General features: G+C 36.0%; 1 protein-coding gene across 1 annotated transcript in view; it reads left to right on the top strand.

Annotated features, from left to right (window-relative positions):
* The window catches only part of OTOGL (otogelin like), an 89,208-nt gene that overhangs the window by 51,908 nt on the left and 17,448 nt on the right, over positions 1 to 19,852 (top strand). The window contains exons 28-41 of the mRNA XM_027666674.1: positions 1,479 to 1,635; positions 2,184 to 2,210; positions 4,231 to 4,398; positions 5,926 to 6,204; positions 6,814 to 6,931; positions 8,127 to 8,206; positions 9,062 to 9,331; positions 11,009 to 11,859; positions 12,551 to 12,728; positions 13,640 to 13,782; positions 14,855 to 14,878; positions 15,009 to 15,101; positions 15,742 to 15,931; positions 18,179 to 18,393. Coding sequence (XP_027522475.1) covers positions 1,479 to 1,635; positions 2,184 to 2,210; positions 4,231 to 4,398; positions 5,926 to 6,204; positions 6,814 to 6,931; positions 8,127 to 8,206; positions 9,062 to 9,331; positions 11,009 to 11,859; positions 12,551 to 12,728; positions 13,640 to 13,782; positions 14,855 to 14,878; positions 15,009 to 15,101; positions 15,742 to 15,931; positions 18,179 to 18,393 — 2,793 coding nt within the window. The remainder of the gene's footprint in view (positions 1 to 1,478; positions 1,636 to 2,183; positions 2,211 to 4,230; positions 4,399 to 5,925; positions 6,205 to 6,813; positions 6,932 to 8,126; positions 8,207 to 9,061; positions 9,332 to 11,008; positions 11,860 to 12,550; positions 12,729 to 13,639; positions 13,783 to 14,854; positions 14,879 to 15,008; positions 15,102 to 15,741; positions 15,932 to 18,178; positions 18,394 to 19,852) is intronic.

Below are 19,852 nucleotides of genomic sequence, written 5' to 3'. Positions count from 1 at the left end.
GGAGAACTGGGTGCCAAGGAAAAAGCCCAAGCAGAGACTGACACTGGGGGCATGGAAAGGACGGAAAACATAAATGTGGGTTTCAGATGTGCTTGGAGCAGCACTATTACTGTTGCTCCTGCTCTGCGGGTGATGGAGGATCCTGCCGTGCATGGAGGGAAGCTCCTGCCTGTGGGACACATGGCCTCAGAGTTCAACTCAGGCTGGAAAACCCAGTTTTCAGGGAGACAAAAATCTTGCATTTCTGGCTGGCAGCAACTGATGGATTGCAGTTGCCCAGATAAGCACTGAATTCAGCAGAATCTAAGGAGCCTCAACACTTGCAGAAAAAAAGGTCTTCCTCATGATTCCTAAGCTCAGTAAGAATTTTGACCTAAGGCTCCCAGTTTGTCACAACAGCAAGATATTTCTGACCCATGGAGAGATGCTGTCCTGCAGGCACGAGAGACAGGTTGAGGTCTTTGAAGCCAATCTGCTGTTTAGTGATTCCTGCATAGCTACTGCAGTTGTTTTCAGTGGAACTTATGCTCGTGTGTGTTCCCCGTGTTCTCAGTGGTATCCCTGTTTTCAAAATAAGAAAAAGAATGAAAGCAAAATGGCGTCATTCTCCATTGAAGGCAGAAAGTCAATCTTGATCGAGTCCCTGACAGCTTCTAGCAACTGCCAGCTGAGAAACTGCCTCTGTGTTAGATAAGTGCTGCTTTGTTGCTGTGATGGTATTTCCGTAATCTGACGTGTGCCATTTGAGTGCTTTACAGCTGAGCTAGACCAGAGACTAAACCGAAGAAAAGCATTGCTTTAAACGTTTCACATGTTGAGTAAGAACACTGTTTTGGAAACATTGCTCAACATTACAAAAATGGTGATTTAAACTCAAGGAACAATGTATCATGTAAAACCATGAAATAATGTGATAGTGTTTTAGAATGAGGATATGGATTTCTGATCTAATGAAGTTTTGGGGGTAAATTATATTAAAATCTTGATAAGTGCAGAAGTATTTTTTTGCAAAATGTCACCAGTGTGCTTAAGCTTTCTTTCTCTGGGCAAAACCCTCTCTGCAAATTATTACTTTAATTACTTGGTAATCATAGCTGTAGCTGTGACTTTGTTATTTTTCATGCAAAACTGACAGGATGACTATAGATGGCAGTATTTGCCATATAAAAAAAAGCAGAACATCCATCTTCAATATACTGTCCAAAATTGATGAACAGCAGGCGTGTGGACAGACAAGTTTGTTGGTAGTCACTGGCTGAAATTTTCTTTTGTCGTGTAACATAGGTATAAGCTGATCATTTAAACTGTACTTTTTGTGTAGGAATATGCCCAAACTTTGGAAAATACCCTATTTTTTTGTTTAATTCTTTCAGTCAATCCAGAAGTATAACTTCTGCTGAAAATGCTACAACACAAATTCAAACAGCTTAGGCATTTAAATAACCTCTTTTTCTCTTCCTTTTTTTATCCCCCTACAGATTGATGTGACTTCTTTCATCAAAAATTGTCACACAGATACATGCAACTGCAATCTTGGTGGGGACTGCGAGTGTTTGTGTACCAGTATTGCAGCTTATGCCCACAAGTGCTGCCAGCAGGGAGCAGCAATCCACTGGCGATCTCCTTTGCTCTGTGGTGTGTATCTGGGCTGGCCATGCACCAGAGCTCATCTCTGAGGCCTTTGGCCTTTTTGCTGCCCAATTAGAAAAATATGACAGAAATAGGTAGATAATAAACATACTTCACATTTTTCAGACTGTCTGTGTGTTAGCTGTGCTAGCCTTATACACCCTGCTGTCTTACTGAAGAGGGGTGACTGTGCTCAGGGTGTGCTAGTGCAGAGACTACTGGAAAGGCACCTTTGTAACAGATCTGGGGTACATCCAGTGCTCCGTGTAGGGCTGCAAAGAGATCCAGTGCATTCTTCTTTTCATTGGCATCAAGAAGAGTTCTTGGCTATAGAATATTTCATGCTTCAGGTCTGCTGTCCCGGCACATCTACTTAAATACAGCTGTATGTCATTGAGCAAAAGCCTAAGGAAATAAAATCCTTGGCTGAAATATCTTGTGGAAGGTGAAACTTCCGCTGCTGAAAGTGAACTTTACATTTTTTAGGATGCAAATATGCATGGATTCTCTTGCTACTTTGTAAAAATAATGTACCTTTTTTATTTTTCTTTTAGCTTATGACTGTGAATATTACAATCAAGGTATGTAGTATTTGATATTCCTGCCTTAAAAACTCAGTTGAATTAATTTATGGGCTTTCTCTTGGACTTGATGTATGTAGTTTTAACATTGCTTCTATTTTTAATGAGTAAAGGTCAGTGACCCAGCTGTGTTGAATGATCTTAGTAATCCCTAATACCTCAAATAATAACCTCATAATGTTCAATGTGTGGGTGGATTAATCCACCATTTGCATATCACTGAAGTCAGGGAGAAGCTCTAGGAGGATGTTAGCTTATGCATGTACTGTAAATTTCAGAAGTGGGACCTACAATATTTTGAAATTAATATGTTATGGGATGTATGCATGAGTCTCACAACTACTGTACTCTAAAAAGAACAGTACCTTAGAATGAGAGTGGTACTGATTTAATAAAATGAACTCCTGTGTCATCCCCTCTAATATTTGGATACTGTGCACATGTTTTGTAGGGAGCAAGATGTTGAAAGGAAAGGGAAACTTGACTAAATGCAATGATATGAATGTAAATTTTAATTTATCTTTTTTTAGCAACTTACATCCTATAATGAGCATCATATAGAGATGATTCTTTTCTCCTCCTGTCTGGCCCAGTAGAGTAGTAGCATGTAGATTTTGCTAGGTATAACTGAATTTCCATAATTACTTTGTAGCGGGGAATTTTACCTTACTCAAAAATGTTTGAGGGCATGGTTTAATGGTGAACAGTGTGGTAGGAGTACGTTGACAGTTGGACTTAATGATCTTAAAGGTCTTTTCCAACCTAAACGATTCTACAATTCTGTGAAAAAATAGGAAGGAGTACTGTTTTTGGGTTGGATAGAGCTAACTTTCTTTGTATAGTTAATATGATGATATATTTTGTATTTGTGATGAAAATGGTGTTTTAGTTACTGGTTACACAGTACCAAGGCTTTTGCTGCTTCTCATGCTGCTTCTCATGCAGGCTGGGGATGCACAAGAAGTTGGAAGTAACACAGGTAGGACAGCTGACCCTAACTGATGAAAGGGATGTTGCAGAACATATGATGTTGTGCTCAGCAATAAAAACTGTGAGGGAAGTTTTCTGGATGTGGTGGGTTGACCTTGGCTGGATGCCAAGGTGCCCACCCAGCAACTCTATCGCTCCCGTCCCAGCCCAACAGGGGAGAGAGTAAGGTGGAAAAAGAACTCATGGGCTGGGAAAAGGCAGTTTCTTTAAAGCAAAAGCAAAGTGGAATCTTGTGTGTGCAAAAGTGAAGTGAAGTGAAAGACAGCAGGGTTTATTCTCTACTTCCCATGAGCAGCGATGGTTGGTCACTCCCGAGAAGCAGGGCTTCAGCATGCATAATGGTTCTTCAGCAGGCAGCTGTGGGAGATAATGAATCCTTGCCTTCCCGCTCCTTGCCTTAGCTTTTATGTCTGAGCTGATGTCATATAGTCTGGAATATCCCTTTGGTCAGTTTGGGTCAGCTGGCCTACTTGGGTCCCCCCTCCCAGGATCTTGCTCTCGCTTGAGGAAGGAATGTTACAGTGCTGGTGTTGTGCTCAGCAGCAGCCACAACACCAGTGTGTTATCAATACCCTTCTGGCTACCAATACAAAGCACAGCACTGTGAGGGCTGCTATGGGGAAATGAACTCCAGCTCAGCCAGACCCAATACACTGGGGCATATGTTGCTTAGGGCCCAGTTCGGCATTGATTGGCTGGTGGTGAGGAACTGGGTTTTTCGCGTCACTTTTCTTGCAATTGTTTTCCTTTGTTTCTTTTTCTTTCCTTTATTAAAAACAAAAACCAAAACAAATTAAACTGTCTTTATCTCCACCCCTGAGTTTTTTTCAGTTCTTCCCCCCGATTCTCTTTGGGGGTGTAGAGTCAGTGACCAGCTCTGTGGTGCTTAGCTGCCTACCAGGCTTAAAGTTAAGGACAGCATTATGCATGTTTCCACTATCAAATGAAAACAAGTGGAAAATTAGGACTTAAGTTTTGTATATTATGCAATGAGGATTTTTTTTTTTCTATTTGATTTTTCTTCCCTTAGGTCTTGGTGAAGGACCCTATATTTTGGCAAGTTTTGGAGCAAATGACACGATTATCGGGGCTAATGTATCCAGTAGAAGGATATTTCCTTTGCCTAGAACCGAAGCATATGGAAATGTAATTTTCAGTTTCATGATAACTCCAGGTCTTTTCAAAGATAAAGATTTATGTAAGTGTTTTCAGCAGTTTTGCTAATGGCAATATATACTTCTCAAACTATATGAATGATTTTTGCAGCATCTTCTAAATTTCACAAAATAGTCTAGATATTTTTAGTTATTAGAATAAGTGAGGATGAAGAGGCCAACTTCAAAACTGAGGAATTTAATTTTTATTTTTTTTTTAATATTAGAAAACCTCACTGCCAGATTTAAAGCTGACTTCTCAAAGACTGTTTTAGAAATAATAAAAAATACCCAAGTGAATAAAATACCTTTATGAAAAAAAAATTACTTTGTATAACTGGAAAAAATTTTGCACATGTATATAGCAATTATCAACACTGAAGGTCAATGCAGGATATTTTTGTCTCCAGTAAAAGCAATTCTACTTTATCATTTCTTCTTACTTGTTACTTTCACTGGACTATAAAATGTGCAACTTAGAATGGTCAGTCTGTTTTCTGCATTGTTAGTAAGCATACAATGTAGAAGATAGTTTCTTAGCTATTCCTAAGCTCTATTTTTCACTTATCTAAGACTTACCCAGACTATACAGCCAAAAATAAATATGTTTAAATATTTTTCCTTCTGTATGTATTTTCCTTTCTTCACATATATGCCATTTGTGTCAAGTAAGTCAATATAGATTTTTTTATTGTTTTCTCACATAATTTAATTTGTTGAAAAAATTCCCAAACCCTCAAAGTAGAAAAGGTCTGTCTTCACAGGAAAGTGAAATAAGCTTAAAAACATTTGAATTTTTTTCAGTGGGGAAATTAGGTTTTTAGATGTGATTTTGAAATGAAAAATGCATAGAACAAAAGAATTAAATTGGTCTTGTCAATTCTCCAACTGATGTAAAGCAGAAGTAAAATATTCATTATATCTATGCAGTACACAGGTAGTTTTCATATCCATGAGGAATGAGATAGTATTCATGTAGATTAAAGACACTTTAAGACTTTATTCAAGTTAAAAATCAAGTTCTTTCATTTTCAGAGAATTTTCTTCACTTTTGATTTCTGGCATGGGTAGAGCAAATAGAGGGTCAAGTCTCTTATTTGGCAACAGGTTTTCTTACTGTATTACTGGATATGACTGTATGTAAAAAACCCCCTGACCTCAAGATGAAGTCAAGCATGTTCATACAATTTGATGTTATTTACTAATGAAATTTGGGTACCCCTAAGTTGTCAGACATTTGTCCAAACTTGAGAAAAAAACTCCCAATTTGAGCAAGTTCCAGTCTAAGTCTGCTTATGAATAATTTTGAAGGCTGTTAGCAGTAGGCTGAATGTAGTTTTGATCTAACTGATTAGCTCCCTGGTGGTTCTGGATTATATGATCAGTCTCTTTTAGACTCTGCACTGCATTTCCAACAGTCTTTTGTGTAACATAAGCCTGAAATATTTTTTTGTGAAAAGCGGGTGTTTAAAAGGAACCACTTAAAAGCCAATATCTAGAATTTAATCTCAATTGTAAGTTGTTTTCTGTGAAAATCTTACTATAATTATTTTTTTTTTCTCCTCTGGAAGCTCTCTCTCTTGTTTCCCTGGAATCTGCTGAAAGACCAAACTACTTTCTGTACGTACATGGCAATGAAACCATTGGGTTGGAACAGTGGCAGGCAAGTGCCTCCTTTCAGAGACGAGCCACCTTCTTCCACCACCGTGGTCTCTGGAGTCCAGGGCTCAGTGCCTTTGAACTGCACAGTAAAAAAGGCTTTTTCATCATTCTCACCTCATCCAGTGTTAAAGTGGCAAAGTACAATGATTCAGAAGAATTCAAACATTTCAGTAGCTTTAACATTGAAGGTAAATTATGCATAATCCCCAGGGGTACGTATTCTTTTTCTGCTTGCCTTCAGAGCACTTGTCTTTCATCAGCAATAGTAACAAATTTTGTTATCCTTTTTTTAATTCCTTTCTTTCTTTGTCTTCCATTCCATCTCAAAATGCTATTTTTTTTAATTTTTGCAGATGATGGTCACTTTATCTTTGAACTACATTTTCATTTGTTTACACTTTCAAAATGAAATTCACATGTCAGAAAATGATGCATGTTAATATTTCATTAGTGGTGTATAGATATTTAATCTTTTAAATAAATTGGGTAATTGTATTGCTTCTGCAACCAACAATGTCTTCTTTATCTTCAACTAATTTTTAAGGTTTGTAAACAGAATATATTGTAAGAGTAGCTGTTTTTATTGTTGAAGCTTGAAGTGTCTTCTAACTTGAATGAATCTAAAATACTTGAAATTGAACAAAATTTCACCTATTTGAAAGTTCTGAAGAATTTGTCTATTTGACTTCCATTTTTTCATCTATCTGAAAATCCCAATGTATGGTATAGAAAAGGCTATAAATTTATGGTTGATTGACTATACAATCAATAAATAATACCCTTTCCTTCTTTCTCAGAACTTAGTGCTTCTGTGCCTTATAGAAGGATCTGTGAATGGCGATATGAGTCTTGTGCCAATCCTTGTTTTAAGACATGTAGCGATCCTGAAGGAATAGCATGTAGATTCCTTCCTCCGTAAGTAAAATTAAGCTCATATTGCTACTGTATTGTTTTTGTAATATGCATACCATATGCTTTATGAAGATTACTGCACTTGCAATATCCATTCATTTTTACTCATCCAGATTTCAGTTTCACTCTTGTGAGAAACTCTCACAAGTCATATAAAAATATTTGTAATAAGCCTCTTGTTTCCCACGGTATATATTCCTGTTTATATGCGATACTTCAACACAAGAGGGTTAGTATTTAGCCAAGAGGATTAGCTTCTGGTAGTGGTTAAGTAGAAAGCTATAAAATTAAATGAAGGCTATTTCCTTCTGTGGATTTATATTCACATCCTAAACCAGCATCCTGTGATGATAAAATGACTACATCTTTCTGGTGTTTATGTGAAGGAAATCAAAAACTGTAGGTAAAGTAGGGGAGTAATGCGCCCTCTCCTGTAAGAGGAGGGAACTTGTATACTAAGAGGTAGTCATTGCCATAGAGTGATTTTACACGGGTGATATTAGCTTGTGTGTTAGTGACGAGATTTCCTGTCTCCGTGGTTCTTCCTTGGCATCTATGGAACCAGACTACAAACTAAAAGAAAAAATACCTAAAAACTGAAGACACAGTGTGTTGGAAAAGAAAGGATATTTTGAAATTCAGACTACCTCCCTAGGCATATGCAGCTTATGGTTTGGAATATTAATAATATTGCTAATTTTCTGTATTTGTATTCTTAGTGTTTTCCATATGGGCACACTGGTTGGTAATGCCATGATTTTCTTATTAAAAAGTTCCCCCAAAATGAAAAAATATGGGAATACATGGACTTCTCTACACTCTCCTATGCTGAAAGTATACAACAAAAGACTTTCTATAGAGTTAGTCTAAGTATTTTAATGTTTCAAATGAACATTCATGATTTTTGGAAAACCTTTCTGCTTAGGGATCTAAGCTTCAACCTGGTTGTGGAAGCAGCTATCATGTTCATCAGCCTATTCAAAAGAATCGACTATTAACAATTTAGAAACAGAACTGTGCTGTTCAATAATGTTTTGACCTTAAAATGCCTCAAAATTCTGTGTTTGCCATTACATTAGAAAGTTCTCAGAGCTTTGATAGGGGAGACATTTGATTTTTTTTTTTTCCAAATAAAATAATTAAAAGTTAATTTATACTTCCCCTGTGGCTTCAGAATTGACTATAAAATATTTTATAGGGTTGAAGGATGCATGCCATACTGTCCCAAAAACATGATCCTCGATGAGGTCACACATAGATGTGTTTATCCAGAAGACTGTAAGTATATTTTATGATACTGGTCTAAACTTATACCTTACTCTAGAGATCCCAGAAAAGGCTTAATCAAGTGTTCATTTTTTAAAACTAAGTGCTTTATCAGAACATCTGTCTGTTGAAGATTGTCATAGACTCAATTCCCAGTCCATTCCCAGTCCATTCCAAAATACAGCTTCTACATTCAAACAAGCTATATTTAAAACTGAATTCTTTAATTTCTCTAATTGTGGGTTAAATATAACCTTTAGACATGATGTTATACTCATGACAACTGTGTTTGAGTATATAATGCTAGTGTATTATACACATGTAAGAGAAAGATCCCAAATGAAAGAAATACTGCTGTAGCAAAAAGTTCATTCTTTTCAGATGGCGGGACATCACTAACAAACTCAAAACATCTATTTCATAAGTTCTAGTGTGTAATAATACCACATTGCTTGCTTATTTTGGAGGGTACAGTATTCTTTTAATATTAAAATTAAATTTTAATGCTATGTCTTATTTTACAATTTTTGAGTCAAATACATTGTGCTTGATATTTACTAGTAAAAAGTTTATTCCAAATATTTTACTGTTTTGGATTTACTGAATTTTCTATGGTATCCCTTTGTTGTTTCAAAACTGCTCTGCAAAATCAAGATTTTCACTAATAATAAAAAATTAACTACTTCATTTGCAAAGAAAATTTGAAAATTGAGTCATCTGAGTTCCTCAAAGTCATCAGGCTACCTGGAATCATTGGCAAGCTCTGATTTGCTAATATTTAAATGGGACTTAAGTAGAGATAGATGTTGATCTTTTGCTTTACTAATAATCCATAAAAGACAGTGAAACATGCATTTTTCCTTTTAGGCATACCTGTGACACCTACAGGATCAGAAATTGGAACAAAACCTTCATGGTTAATCTCTCACACGGATGCTACCATGGAGAGATTTCCTCAGACACCTCCTTTATTTGTTACTTTGGTGAATGAACCAACTCATATCGGCGTGACAGACAAAATAACCATGGAGGCAAACACAACTTTAAGGGGAATGAATATGTCAGCACAGTCCATTACAGACTTTTACTCATTGGAATCATCTAATGCAGCCACCTATTCAACATTTTCATTACCAAGTACAGTGAACCCTTCTGATGTACTTCACAGCACAGCCAGCTCTACTGTCCCTTCCAAACTCATCTCTTCAACATATTTTCCAACTCTTCTTCAAGCATAAGCAGTCATATCACATACTGTCAGTTCTAATACATCTTTAATTTTACCTATTACAATAGCAACTCCAACAGCTTAGTGCAAGTCCAATTCCAACACATTCTGCTTTATTAACACCCACCTCCCTAGTGGTAGTTCCATTTTCACTTGAAACACCAACCACTCAGCTAGGAACAGTTCCCCTACCTCAGCATTAATAACTTTAACCTTCAACCCATCTTTTGTCACTTCTGAGCTGTCTGCAGGGATTGGGAAGGGTAAGAGTCCTTCAGTAAGTAATTTTAAGGAAGTTGAAATATCCTCTGAAGTGTCTTTGTCTGCTTTGCTGGCTGGCAGAACAACTTTCACAAGACCTGTATTTCTTCTAGGTCCATAGTTGACATTAAGCACATCTACTTCTCCTATATCTGCTTCGTCTGTTAGAACGAGGTCTTGCATTGATCAAACTGCAGTTTACCCAACATGGTTTTCTGCACTGACTTCAACTGGTCCTCAAATTCCTATGACTACTGGATTTGCTAGCTCTGAGATAAGTTTTCCTCAATTGATCACAGTTTCATATTTCAAAACAGCAAAGCCCTTGTCTAAAACTTCTCTGATATCATTAAATGCGAGTTCTGCAGCTAGTTTTTCTCCAAAGCCATTTTTATCTTCAGTGCAAATTTCGATGACTGTTCCCAAGCAGGCATCTCCATTAAAAAAGGGCAGTATTTATGCTGCTCTGCCAGTAATGACTGTATCTGCACCTCAAGTTGCTTCTCAAATCCCTATAAACACTTCTTCAACTCCTTCTGTAATATGCACGGTATCTATAGCAGTGCATTCCTTGATTACCTCCATAAAGCCCAAAGTTATGGCAGCTGTCACTGTTGCCTCCAAAAGTGTTTATAAAATATCTTCTGCAGCTTCCATTCCTCAACTCAATTCAAAATCTTTCAGGTGCCTATAGTAAGTAAAGCCTCAAGAGAAAATAAGTATATTATGCACACTCATTTCAGTGTCATCCACTTCTAAAAAGCCAATGAAATCCATTATGTCTACAGTCTTCCCTCTCAGGACATTGATATTACCTTTAAATGCTACATCAGTAACCACTTTAGAAATTACAGAGTACCCAAGCAGTTCAGATACAGAATTGAGAACTGACCCTGTGGCTCAAAGTTCAGGCACTTTCATTCCTAAAGATCCTTCTCTTACAAGGTCATCATCTTTATTTACAACCTTGTCATCAACATCAGTACCATCTTATGTGACATTTCAGACTACAAGTTCTTCATTGATTCTCACAGTAGATAGCACTTCATCACTAACACAAAATATAATTACTGTTCAAGAATCAGTTTCATCTCTAGATACACAAGGAATGTCAAAAATTCCAGTTACAGACATTCTGACTTGTGTGGATTTTTCTAAATTCACTTTGAATATAAGCCCTTCTACCAACCTTTCAGCAGCACAAAAATCATCCATTTTAAAGCCCTCTTTACTAATGCCTAAAATTTCTGAAGCCACTTTAGAAAGCCAGCCCTCTATGCCTTCACCTCCTCCTAAGACCACTCATATCTCTAATGTTTCTCTAGGAAAGCAGAGTTCTTCGGTAAGTTCTTTGGAAGAAGATGGAAAAATATCAGCCATATCAGCTGGAATCATCACTCAATCCACTACACCAATGGTCATGAACACAACAGTGAATGCCACATCCTCAAAAGTACCTTATATTTTTGCAAAAATACCACCTAGCTCTTCAGCCAGTTTATTAGTTACTTCAGGCACTACTCTAACCTCTAGGATTACTACAAAAACCACTGATCCTTTTGTTGCTGATTTGGATTTTTATACGACTTCAGCTTCAGTTCTTACCACCACAGAAACACACAGATCTTTGTTTACAACTGCAGTAACTCAAGTTTCCCAGAGCACTAAAGAAACTCCGAAAATTATTGTAATGAAAACAACTGGTAGTACAAGTCCATTATCACAGATGAAGAGTACTTCATATGCAGTTTCAGAAGTTAAATACTCAACCTCTTATGAGAGAGCTGTGGAAATTTCACAAAGTGGTCAGACTTCATATGAGCAAAGAAATTTTACCAAGATAAAGGCAACCACAACTGACAAATCTTCCCTGCCTTATTTGCCATTAACTGCAGTCCAGAGTTCGCTTTTTTCAAGAAATACAACCTCAGTAAAAAATATCTCTCTTTCTGGAGTCCCAGGTCTAACAACATCAGATAGGTCCAAAATCCCAACACAGAAACCGATTAAACATTATTTTAGTTTAGCAGAGGCCACAGAGAGAACTAAAATAGGTTTGTCTCATTCTAGTGGTGGAATGGCTCTACTTTCCTCTTCAGAAACAACAACTGTAGCTGACAAGGCTTACTTTGGTACAATGATGCATACACTGATGTCTACATCATCTGAGTGTGTGGTATGATCAGTTTTACTTGTCCCTGTATGTTAAATTGTATATTACTTTTCAGTCTATTCTGTTATGCTACGTATGTAATACTAGAGATTTTAAATAGTTCCTATTTTCTATTTAATTTGTATATTTTTAAATACACACTTATTCTTAGAAGATAGTTTTATTGTTGCTCTTACACTACCCCGGTATGTTCTACAGCTTGGATGTATTGCTCTGAAAAAAAAGGGTTTAAAGCTATATGCTTGTTCTAAATATAGCTAAATATATTACTGAGGTGCAGAAAAAGCCATGATCCATGGAATTTTTGGGTTTGTGCATAATCTCACTCTGTCTTTCCTTTTCCCATTTGTTTCTTTGACATATGGTTTAACCTCATGGGAATGCATGATTTTGTGTTTCTTAAAATGCTTCAAATTATTGCTGACTATAATGCATATCCTCAATGGATAATGGTTTTTGTAGGGTATTCCACCAAAGTTAGATGGAACAGGACAGGCGTGCTGTTAGATGGAACATGTATTGTTGCTGCCTGTTACAACCACACAAATGCAAATAATTCCAAAATAACTGATGAGGGGTAGGTAGATATGCTGATATTCTCTCAGAGCAGGGAAATGGATGAATAATTGTTTCGATTTCATAAGGGCAATGAACTTAGAGCTGATTCTGGTTGTTTTTTTTCCTTATATGACAGCCAAGATACCTTGAATCTCTTGACAAATGTAGCCAGTATGTATGTGTCAATATGGGTTGGATGTTATACAATCTTTCAAGAAACTGCCCTAAGGATGTGCGGAAGCCAGATTGTGGTTTTCGAGGAATGCCTGTTCAAGTTAACACTGATAGTTGTTGTCCAGAATGGGAATGTCCCTGTAAGTCACTGTTTTATTTTTTAATAAAATATAGTGTCTTGGTCTGTACATTTCAAGTAATAAATTAAGGGTTTATTCCAGTGGGAATATGAGGTTGAATACTGCAATGAAGCAAAACAGAATCAAATATACTGAATGTTTTGGCATATTTGAATTGACATTCAACCACACTATATTATAGCATTCAAGAGAATCAAAATATTTTGTTTTGAATGAAAATATTGAAATGACATCTGCCGCATGAACATCAATGTTTTCCAGCTGAGACATTTCAAAATTTCTATCAGTAAAAGTAAGATTTCAACATTTTGTGAAGAAAAAAAAATTGCTAGCATTTTCTGAAAGACAGAACCCCTCAATTTCAGTTACTCTAATTGCAGTTTTTACTCATGCATAGAAACTGCAGAAACTGGCAGATGAGTGTCTGCCAAGGGAAAAAAAGAGGCGAAAGAGAAGTAATATTTAAACCTTGCAGTTATTGATTAATGGTAATTAACCAATGGTAATTGGTCATTGGTTAATGAAACCCATATTACACTTTATATTCATTTCAAGATTGGACAGAAAAGTTCCCTGTTATCAGTATCTCAAAAATATGAACATTTTAATGCATATATTTTAGCTCATGCTGTACAGATTCATTGACTTTGCCTGTAAAACATTGGCTTAAGTGAAAATTTTCACCATTTTATACATTCTTCCCTATCTTGGGCACACAACAGTAGGTCAAGATATTTCCACTGATTAACCTAAACACTTGGTTCTGCTTATGGCTCAATATGCTGTCTGCAGAACAAGGTCATCAATATATATATGAACGCATATGTGAAAGAAAATAATGTTAGAACTGAAAGGTTTTAGAAATGTCCTGTATTTGGTTTTGTGTTAACCTCATTAAATGACTTTTTTAGGTCAATGTTCTGTACTGTCTGAACTGAGTATTATTACATTTGATGGAAACAACATAGCCCTCTGCAATATGGCTTCCTACATTTTAGTCAAGTTACCAGGAGAAATTATTGTTGCTCATATTGAAAAATGTCCTGCTAATCAGGTAAGATTCTTGCATTTGTGCAATAATTGTAATAGTTTCTTGAATTTTTTTGTTATAGGTATGAAATTCTGTGAAAATATGTCAATTAAAACTTAGATATAAAAGCCATACCCACTGAAAATTGACAAGTTATTTAATTTTCAAGGAGCATGCTTAATCATGCTGTCTAGATAAAAGTATTTTGTCTCAGGTTAAATAGTAATTGTTATGTTATAAGGAAATTCAAATGTAGGTTACATATAAATTAGAAGAGGTGCCATAACTTCTGAATCTTCATGTCTGCTTTCAGGCTCTTCACGCACAAGTCTTCTTGTGGCCTTGAATTTATACTTTACCATACGGTCAAAATATTAAAATATTTTGAATAGTCACAAAAGATATTTTGTAGTTATTTTGGGAATGTATTAATGACATTGGGATTACTGTGGTGAGTTGTTCTTTGTAGTTGTCTAACTCTGCACTGCCTACGGAGGGGATCTGACCACTTTATTTTAGACTGCCAGTTAAGGTCAGGTCAGTCTCATCCTTAGAACCTATAAATACATTTCCTTTGCATTGCCTGTAGTCATAATTTATGCAGCCCTTGATCAACTGGCTTGTTTCCGTCCTTGGTTTGTGGATAAACAAGTTACTGATGAGGAACTTCAACAGGCTTCTTTCCCTCCCATCCCTCTTTATTTACTCTCACTGGGCAACTGTATACTTGAACTTTAAGACTCTTAAGTACAACAGTCATGCACTAGTTTAGAGGTTTTCTATTAAATTGCTCTCTTCGCTGTTTCTTGGTTACAGTCTAGAGTTGGGAATGTAGAACATATAGGCAGATGAGCTTTAGAAGTCCATAGCTGTAGTTCTTTAAGAAATATTTTTTGAAAGAGCCTTTCAGCATGTGCACTACTTTAGCTGGGAAGTGTGTATTTTTTATTATTTATAAGGAATTTACTAAATTAGTGTAATTATTTAGCTGATTGTAGAAGAACTTCAAAGACAAAGAAAATAGTCAACTTATTTTTGATAAATAAAAATGCTGCTGATTATCATTGCACTTCTAATTTTTTTTAATGTTTTCCAGAGTGCAAATTCAATAAGAAAACTAGTAAGTACTTTTTATTTTACTAATTATAAAATGCATTAATGTTACATATATTGATAAAAACTCCCAATAACACTGGCACAGAATTAGAAAAACAATAGTAATTAAACTCATTTGTTACTTTTCTTTCAAGGTTCCACCTGCAAGCACTTCAGGGCTCTGTTTTAAGAAATTAAATGTCACAACATCCACATGTAAAATACTTATCAATCGCTTAGCAAGAAAAGTAAGTATATGTCAACAGTACGTACACTTAAATAATAGCTGGAGAGCTATTCTGTTGTAGAATGTAATAAATTGGAATTAAAATTATATATTACAGGATTAGGACTAGTTTTGCAGTTCAGGTTCCCAGTAATTTATGGTATCCTAGGAGCAAAACAATATACATTTCTGATACTGTGCTTCACTTATCTGTCATTTACCCAAAATAACACTTTAAAGTTCTTTAGAGATTTTAAAGAAGCTTCGAAAGAAGTTATACTTGAGATTGTATTTTCAGAAACCCTAAAACTGAACAAAAAGTGTTCCAAGATGGGATAAACACTAAATCTGCCTTTCCTACTAGTCAATTACAAGTCAGAACAGATAATGTTGAATAATTGGAATGAGGTTTTGTTTTATAATACAATACATGATAAATAAGATTTATTCCTTCCTTAATTAGAAAAGATTTTTTTTCTCATGCCTACTTCATGTGCCGTTATAGGAAATGACACTGATGGGAAGCTCTGTGTTGCAAGCACTGTGACTGTTGTATGTGGCAGAGGCTGTAAAAAAATAACTTTCTTTATTAAATAGGAATACATATAGAATAGATAATTGCAATCTGTTTTTATTCCTAAAATGTGTTTGGTTTATTTTAGGTAGTAGTGGATTCTGCAATTCAACCATTACCATTTTCAAAAGAAGGACTGAGTATTCAGGATACTGGTGCAATGTATGTCGTTAATACCCCAGCTGGTATTAGCATCAAGTGGGCTCATGTTACAGGCATCATAGATATACAGTATGGATTGCACTCTAACACATCGATGGAGACAGAAGGACTTTGTGGTGAGGCTATGGTCACAATTTTTTTCTTATTTAATAACTTCCCATTTGAAATTTGCAACTCTCTTTTGTGTCCGTGACCAGCTGTCCTTATAACTCTCCTTGTGACTCTCACTGGCTATGATGATAATCCTATGTGATGTGGGCTTGTGAAATACTGCTAATTAATACCAATAAATTAATCATTCTGGTTTGAAAGCACTGCATGCTAATAAAGTACTTTTTAGAACAAGTAGTGATCAGCACATTGTATCTAAATAGCTTTTAAAAAATTACTTATTTCTGCCTGTTTTTAAGAATATTGTTGAAGTGAAGCAAAGAAAAGGAAAAAATTTTCAGTGGAGAAGTGGCTGCTAAAGAAGTTCAGGTAGTGACAGTATATTTCAGTGATTATGGAGAAAAGAGTAACTGTCTGTTGTTAGCAATGTCAGCTTATTGCTACGCAAATACTGAAAAAAGATTTATCTTGGGAAGGGGTCAAGTCTCCTGAGGATAGTGAATCTGAATTTAGACCTCTTGAGGTTGAATCTAGGGTCCAAAACTGTGCTTAGTTGTCTCAGACTTGAATTACAATGATGGTAAATTTAGCATATTTCAGGCTTCCCTGATAGCCTTTTTATAACTCTGCCTGAATGAATAATATGGAGAAGTGTAAGCAGGTATTTCAGAATTGCTTTAATTCTATCATAAATGTTCCTTTTCTGGTACATTGTAATTTTATGTAGTCTACCCCACATTGAAAAGGAAAACGAACTTTTTATGATCTTTTAAACCACTTTTAGTTTTAAAAGCAAACAATGCGATTCAGATATGCTTTAATTATAAATAAATCAAATCTTTAAAATCAATTGCTATATTCTGATTGAACAAAAGGAAAGTTCTCCTAGATCTAGGGAGAGAACACGAATATTGGCCCTGCATCTTTTCCTAGTATCGTGCCATCCTCTTTATACATGCTGAAAGAGTGGGATGAAATGAGATCAAATGTAGGAAGAATTATAGAATAGTCATAGAAGAGTTGCTCTTTGTGCCTTGAGAAGATACAAAGAGGAAGACTTTGCAGACAGATCCAAACTTCAATTTAAAGTGCTGCTTTACTTGATATTTTGCAGGAAAATCTGAAATCTTCTTTAGCTCTTCTTTCCTATTCTCTGCTGTTAATTCCTGATGGGGATTCTTCAGTCCTCTCCCTTTCATAATAGAAAAAATTGTGTGACTGTTTGGTACATCAGCTTCATTTTTAAAAGCTGTATTGATTCTGTAATTCTATAATATGACCCTACAAATTCTAACTCCAACAGTTAGTGATTTGCAGGAAGAAGCAAAAGAGTTAAGAATAGTGGAATTTTGTGCTACTGTCAAATGCTTCTTATCATGCAAATACCATCTTCTGTATTTCTCCATGCTGTCTGAAAGAATAACAGCCTGTCACACCAAGCTAGCCCAGTTCTAACAAGGGACTCTGGAGAGCATTAGACTGCAGGGCTGGAAGCACAAAGGCAAGGGCTTAGTGTGGGGTTAACGGTGCAGAGGGAAAGTGGAAGCAAGATAGAAGACTTTGCCTGATCGTTTCCGAGATATAAACCACTAGTATGAAGATTAAAGTTTTGGCATTAGTCACTTATTATGTGCTTATAGGAATCATAATTTAATTGATGAATCAACAGAATACCTACAATAATGAATTCAGATAGCCAATGAATGTCAGGGGTCTGAGTGGGGTTTTTTTTCCAGTGGTTTTGTATTAATAAATAGAGTAAGAACCATATTTTCTCTTGAGAAAGCAATTTGTTCATCAAAAGATTCTTTTCACAACTTCTTGCATTTAGAATGTTCAGTTAAATTTCAATACATGTCAAATAATCGGTGACAAGCAGTTAACTTGAAAGCCTCTGCAGTTACTCACAAGGAGTTGGCTGCTGTTCAGTAGAATGAGATCAGAATCTAGTGCCATATCAGTGAGTTTGCTACACTCAACACCACACTTTGGTAGCAGTTTTTCTCAAAAGTTAATTAATTGTTAGGAAAGGTATAATTAGCTGTACTGCATGATCTGCTTGTTTTACTTAGCCATTGAGGTGAGAACTAAAGTCACAAGCAGAAGGTTGGAACTACAGTGGACGTATCGCTACTTTCATTTATAAACTCAGGTGACTAAGTTGCACGGGTCAGCCTGATGCAATATTAATCTTACCTTATTAAGTGCACTTTTCTTTTGTTTGTGCTTTGAATATGATGCTCTGTCTCCAGGGGTGTGTAACGGAGATCCTAGTGATGACCTGAAAATGCAAAACATGAGCATAGTTACAAATATGGAGGAAATTGAAATGTTCATTAAGAGTTGGGAAATTGAGAAATCACTTGATGTAACAACCAGGAGGCCAGTAAGAAACTGTACTGAAGATAACTGCTCATACTGTATGGAACTGTTAAACAGAAGCATTTTCATCCCTTGTCACAAGAAAGTGAGTACAAAGATCAGAAAAATTGCAGGTGCAATTAAAATAAAAGTTGTATAATTAAGAAAAGAGTGAGAGATATATGCACATTTGCTGTGTTCTGCTTATTTTCATATTTCAGTTGAACAACTGAATGGGTGGCTTTAATACCTCCATCATGTTACCTTTAGTACTTTTGCCACATTGTCCAATGTAAACACGCATTTATATTGATCCCTGTGCTATTACGCTGTTTTAAAAATTATTTATTTTTAAATAATTAATAGGAAATTCTCAAAAGAGAGACACCAGATCATCATGTCAAGACAAATATGTTCCAAAAGGGTTGTTTTTATTAAATTCTTGCTTGGGGTCACTGAAACAGAAAGCCTTGTGTTTCTGCTGCATACAACAGTGACTCATGCAGTCTGAGACTTATCTGACTAAAGAAATTTCCAGTTAAACAAATTTTGACCTAGTCACTCTTATGTTGACAATTTGGTAGCATTTCTTACAAAAATCATTATAATTCGTTTCTGAAAACTGTACTTCCTAATGGAGATACAGCTGTAGCATGCAGCCTGCCACTAGAGGTGGGTAGTGCAGCACAGCTGCTTCCCAGAACAGAAAATGAGGAAATCCCAAATCTCTGAGGTCTGACTTTCCCCACTTAATTAAAAATAAAAAGGATTAATTACTCAAGTGTCTTTTTCTTCTCAGAGATGTGTTCAGATTCCTGATTCACTTCTTGCTGTTCTGCCTTTCCACCCTTATTTTGTGTTGTGTTACACTTTGGTTTTCATCACAGACAAATGCTGTTAAAAGTATTGCAGGCAGCTGAACCCCTTCCTTCAAATTCCCAAGACCACTCCTCACTTTTCCCAGATAGAAAAAAAGGAAGGGAGTTCTTCTGAAAAGAAGGAGCTATATTTGCCGCAGAAACTTAGTGGGAGGGAGCAATGGTAAGCAGTTTGGAATCAAGAAGGGAGAGTAGCACCAGTGCAGCACAGTAGTGAATAGGCAGAACGAAACAAAAGCTGACTTTTCCACCATGTTATGAACTTATGCAAAAGGAAACAACAGAAGTAAGAAAGGTTGCATCACCTGCATTTAGACTTGGTAACATAGGCTATCAGGTCCTGATAAAAAGAGAGTAATAAATAATTCATTCACAGCAGGATTTTATGGAAGGTATAGCAGAAATGTTTAGCTGAGATTGTTGACTTTTAGTTGACAGGGCTATACTGAAAAGCTCTTGCAAGTAGTGTGAAAATCTCCTTAGGACTGTGTTCTGTGTTTACTGATAAGCATAAAGAATTCTGGTTGTTTAAGTTTTGTAGAATGAGTGTTCTGAGAAAAAAGGTGTTTTTTAATTTAGGCACTTCTAGTCACTTTTCCCCCCTTGGGGCTGTATTATTTCCTGTAATTAATGATTTATTTTAATTACATAAAGACCTTATACTTTTTAGTTCCCAATTGCAATATG

The sequence above is a fragment of the Corapipo altera genome, unplaced genomic scaffold, assembly GCF_003945725.1.
Source record: "Corapipo altera isolate COAL_440 unplaced genomic scaffold, ASM394572v1 1, whole genome shotgun sequence".
Taxonomy (NCBI): Eukaryota; Metazoa; Chordata; class Aves; order Passeriformes; family Pipridae; genus Corapipo; species Corapipo altera.
This window is presented reverse-complemented; position numbering and strand designations above follow the sequence as displayed.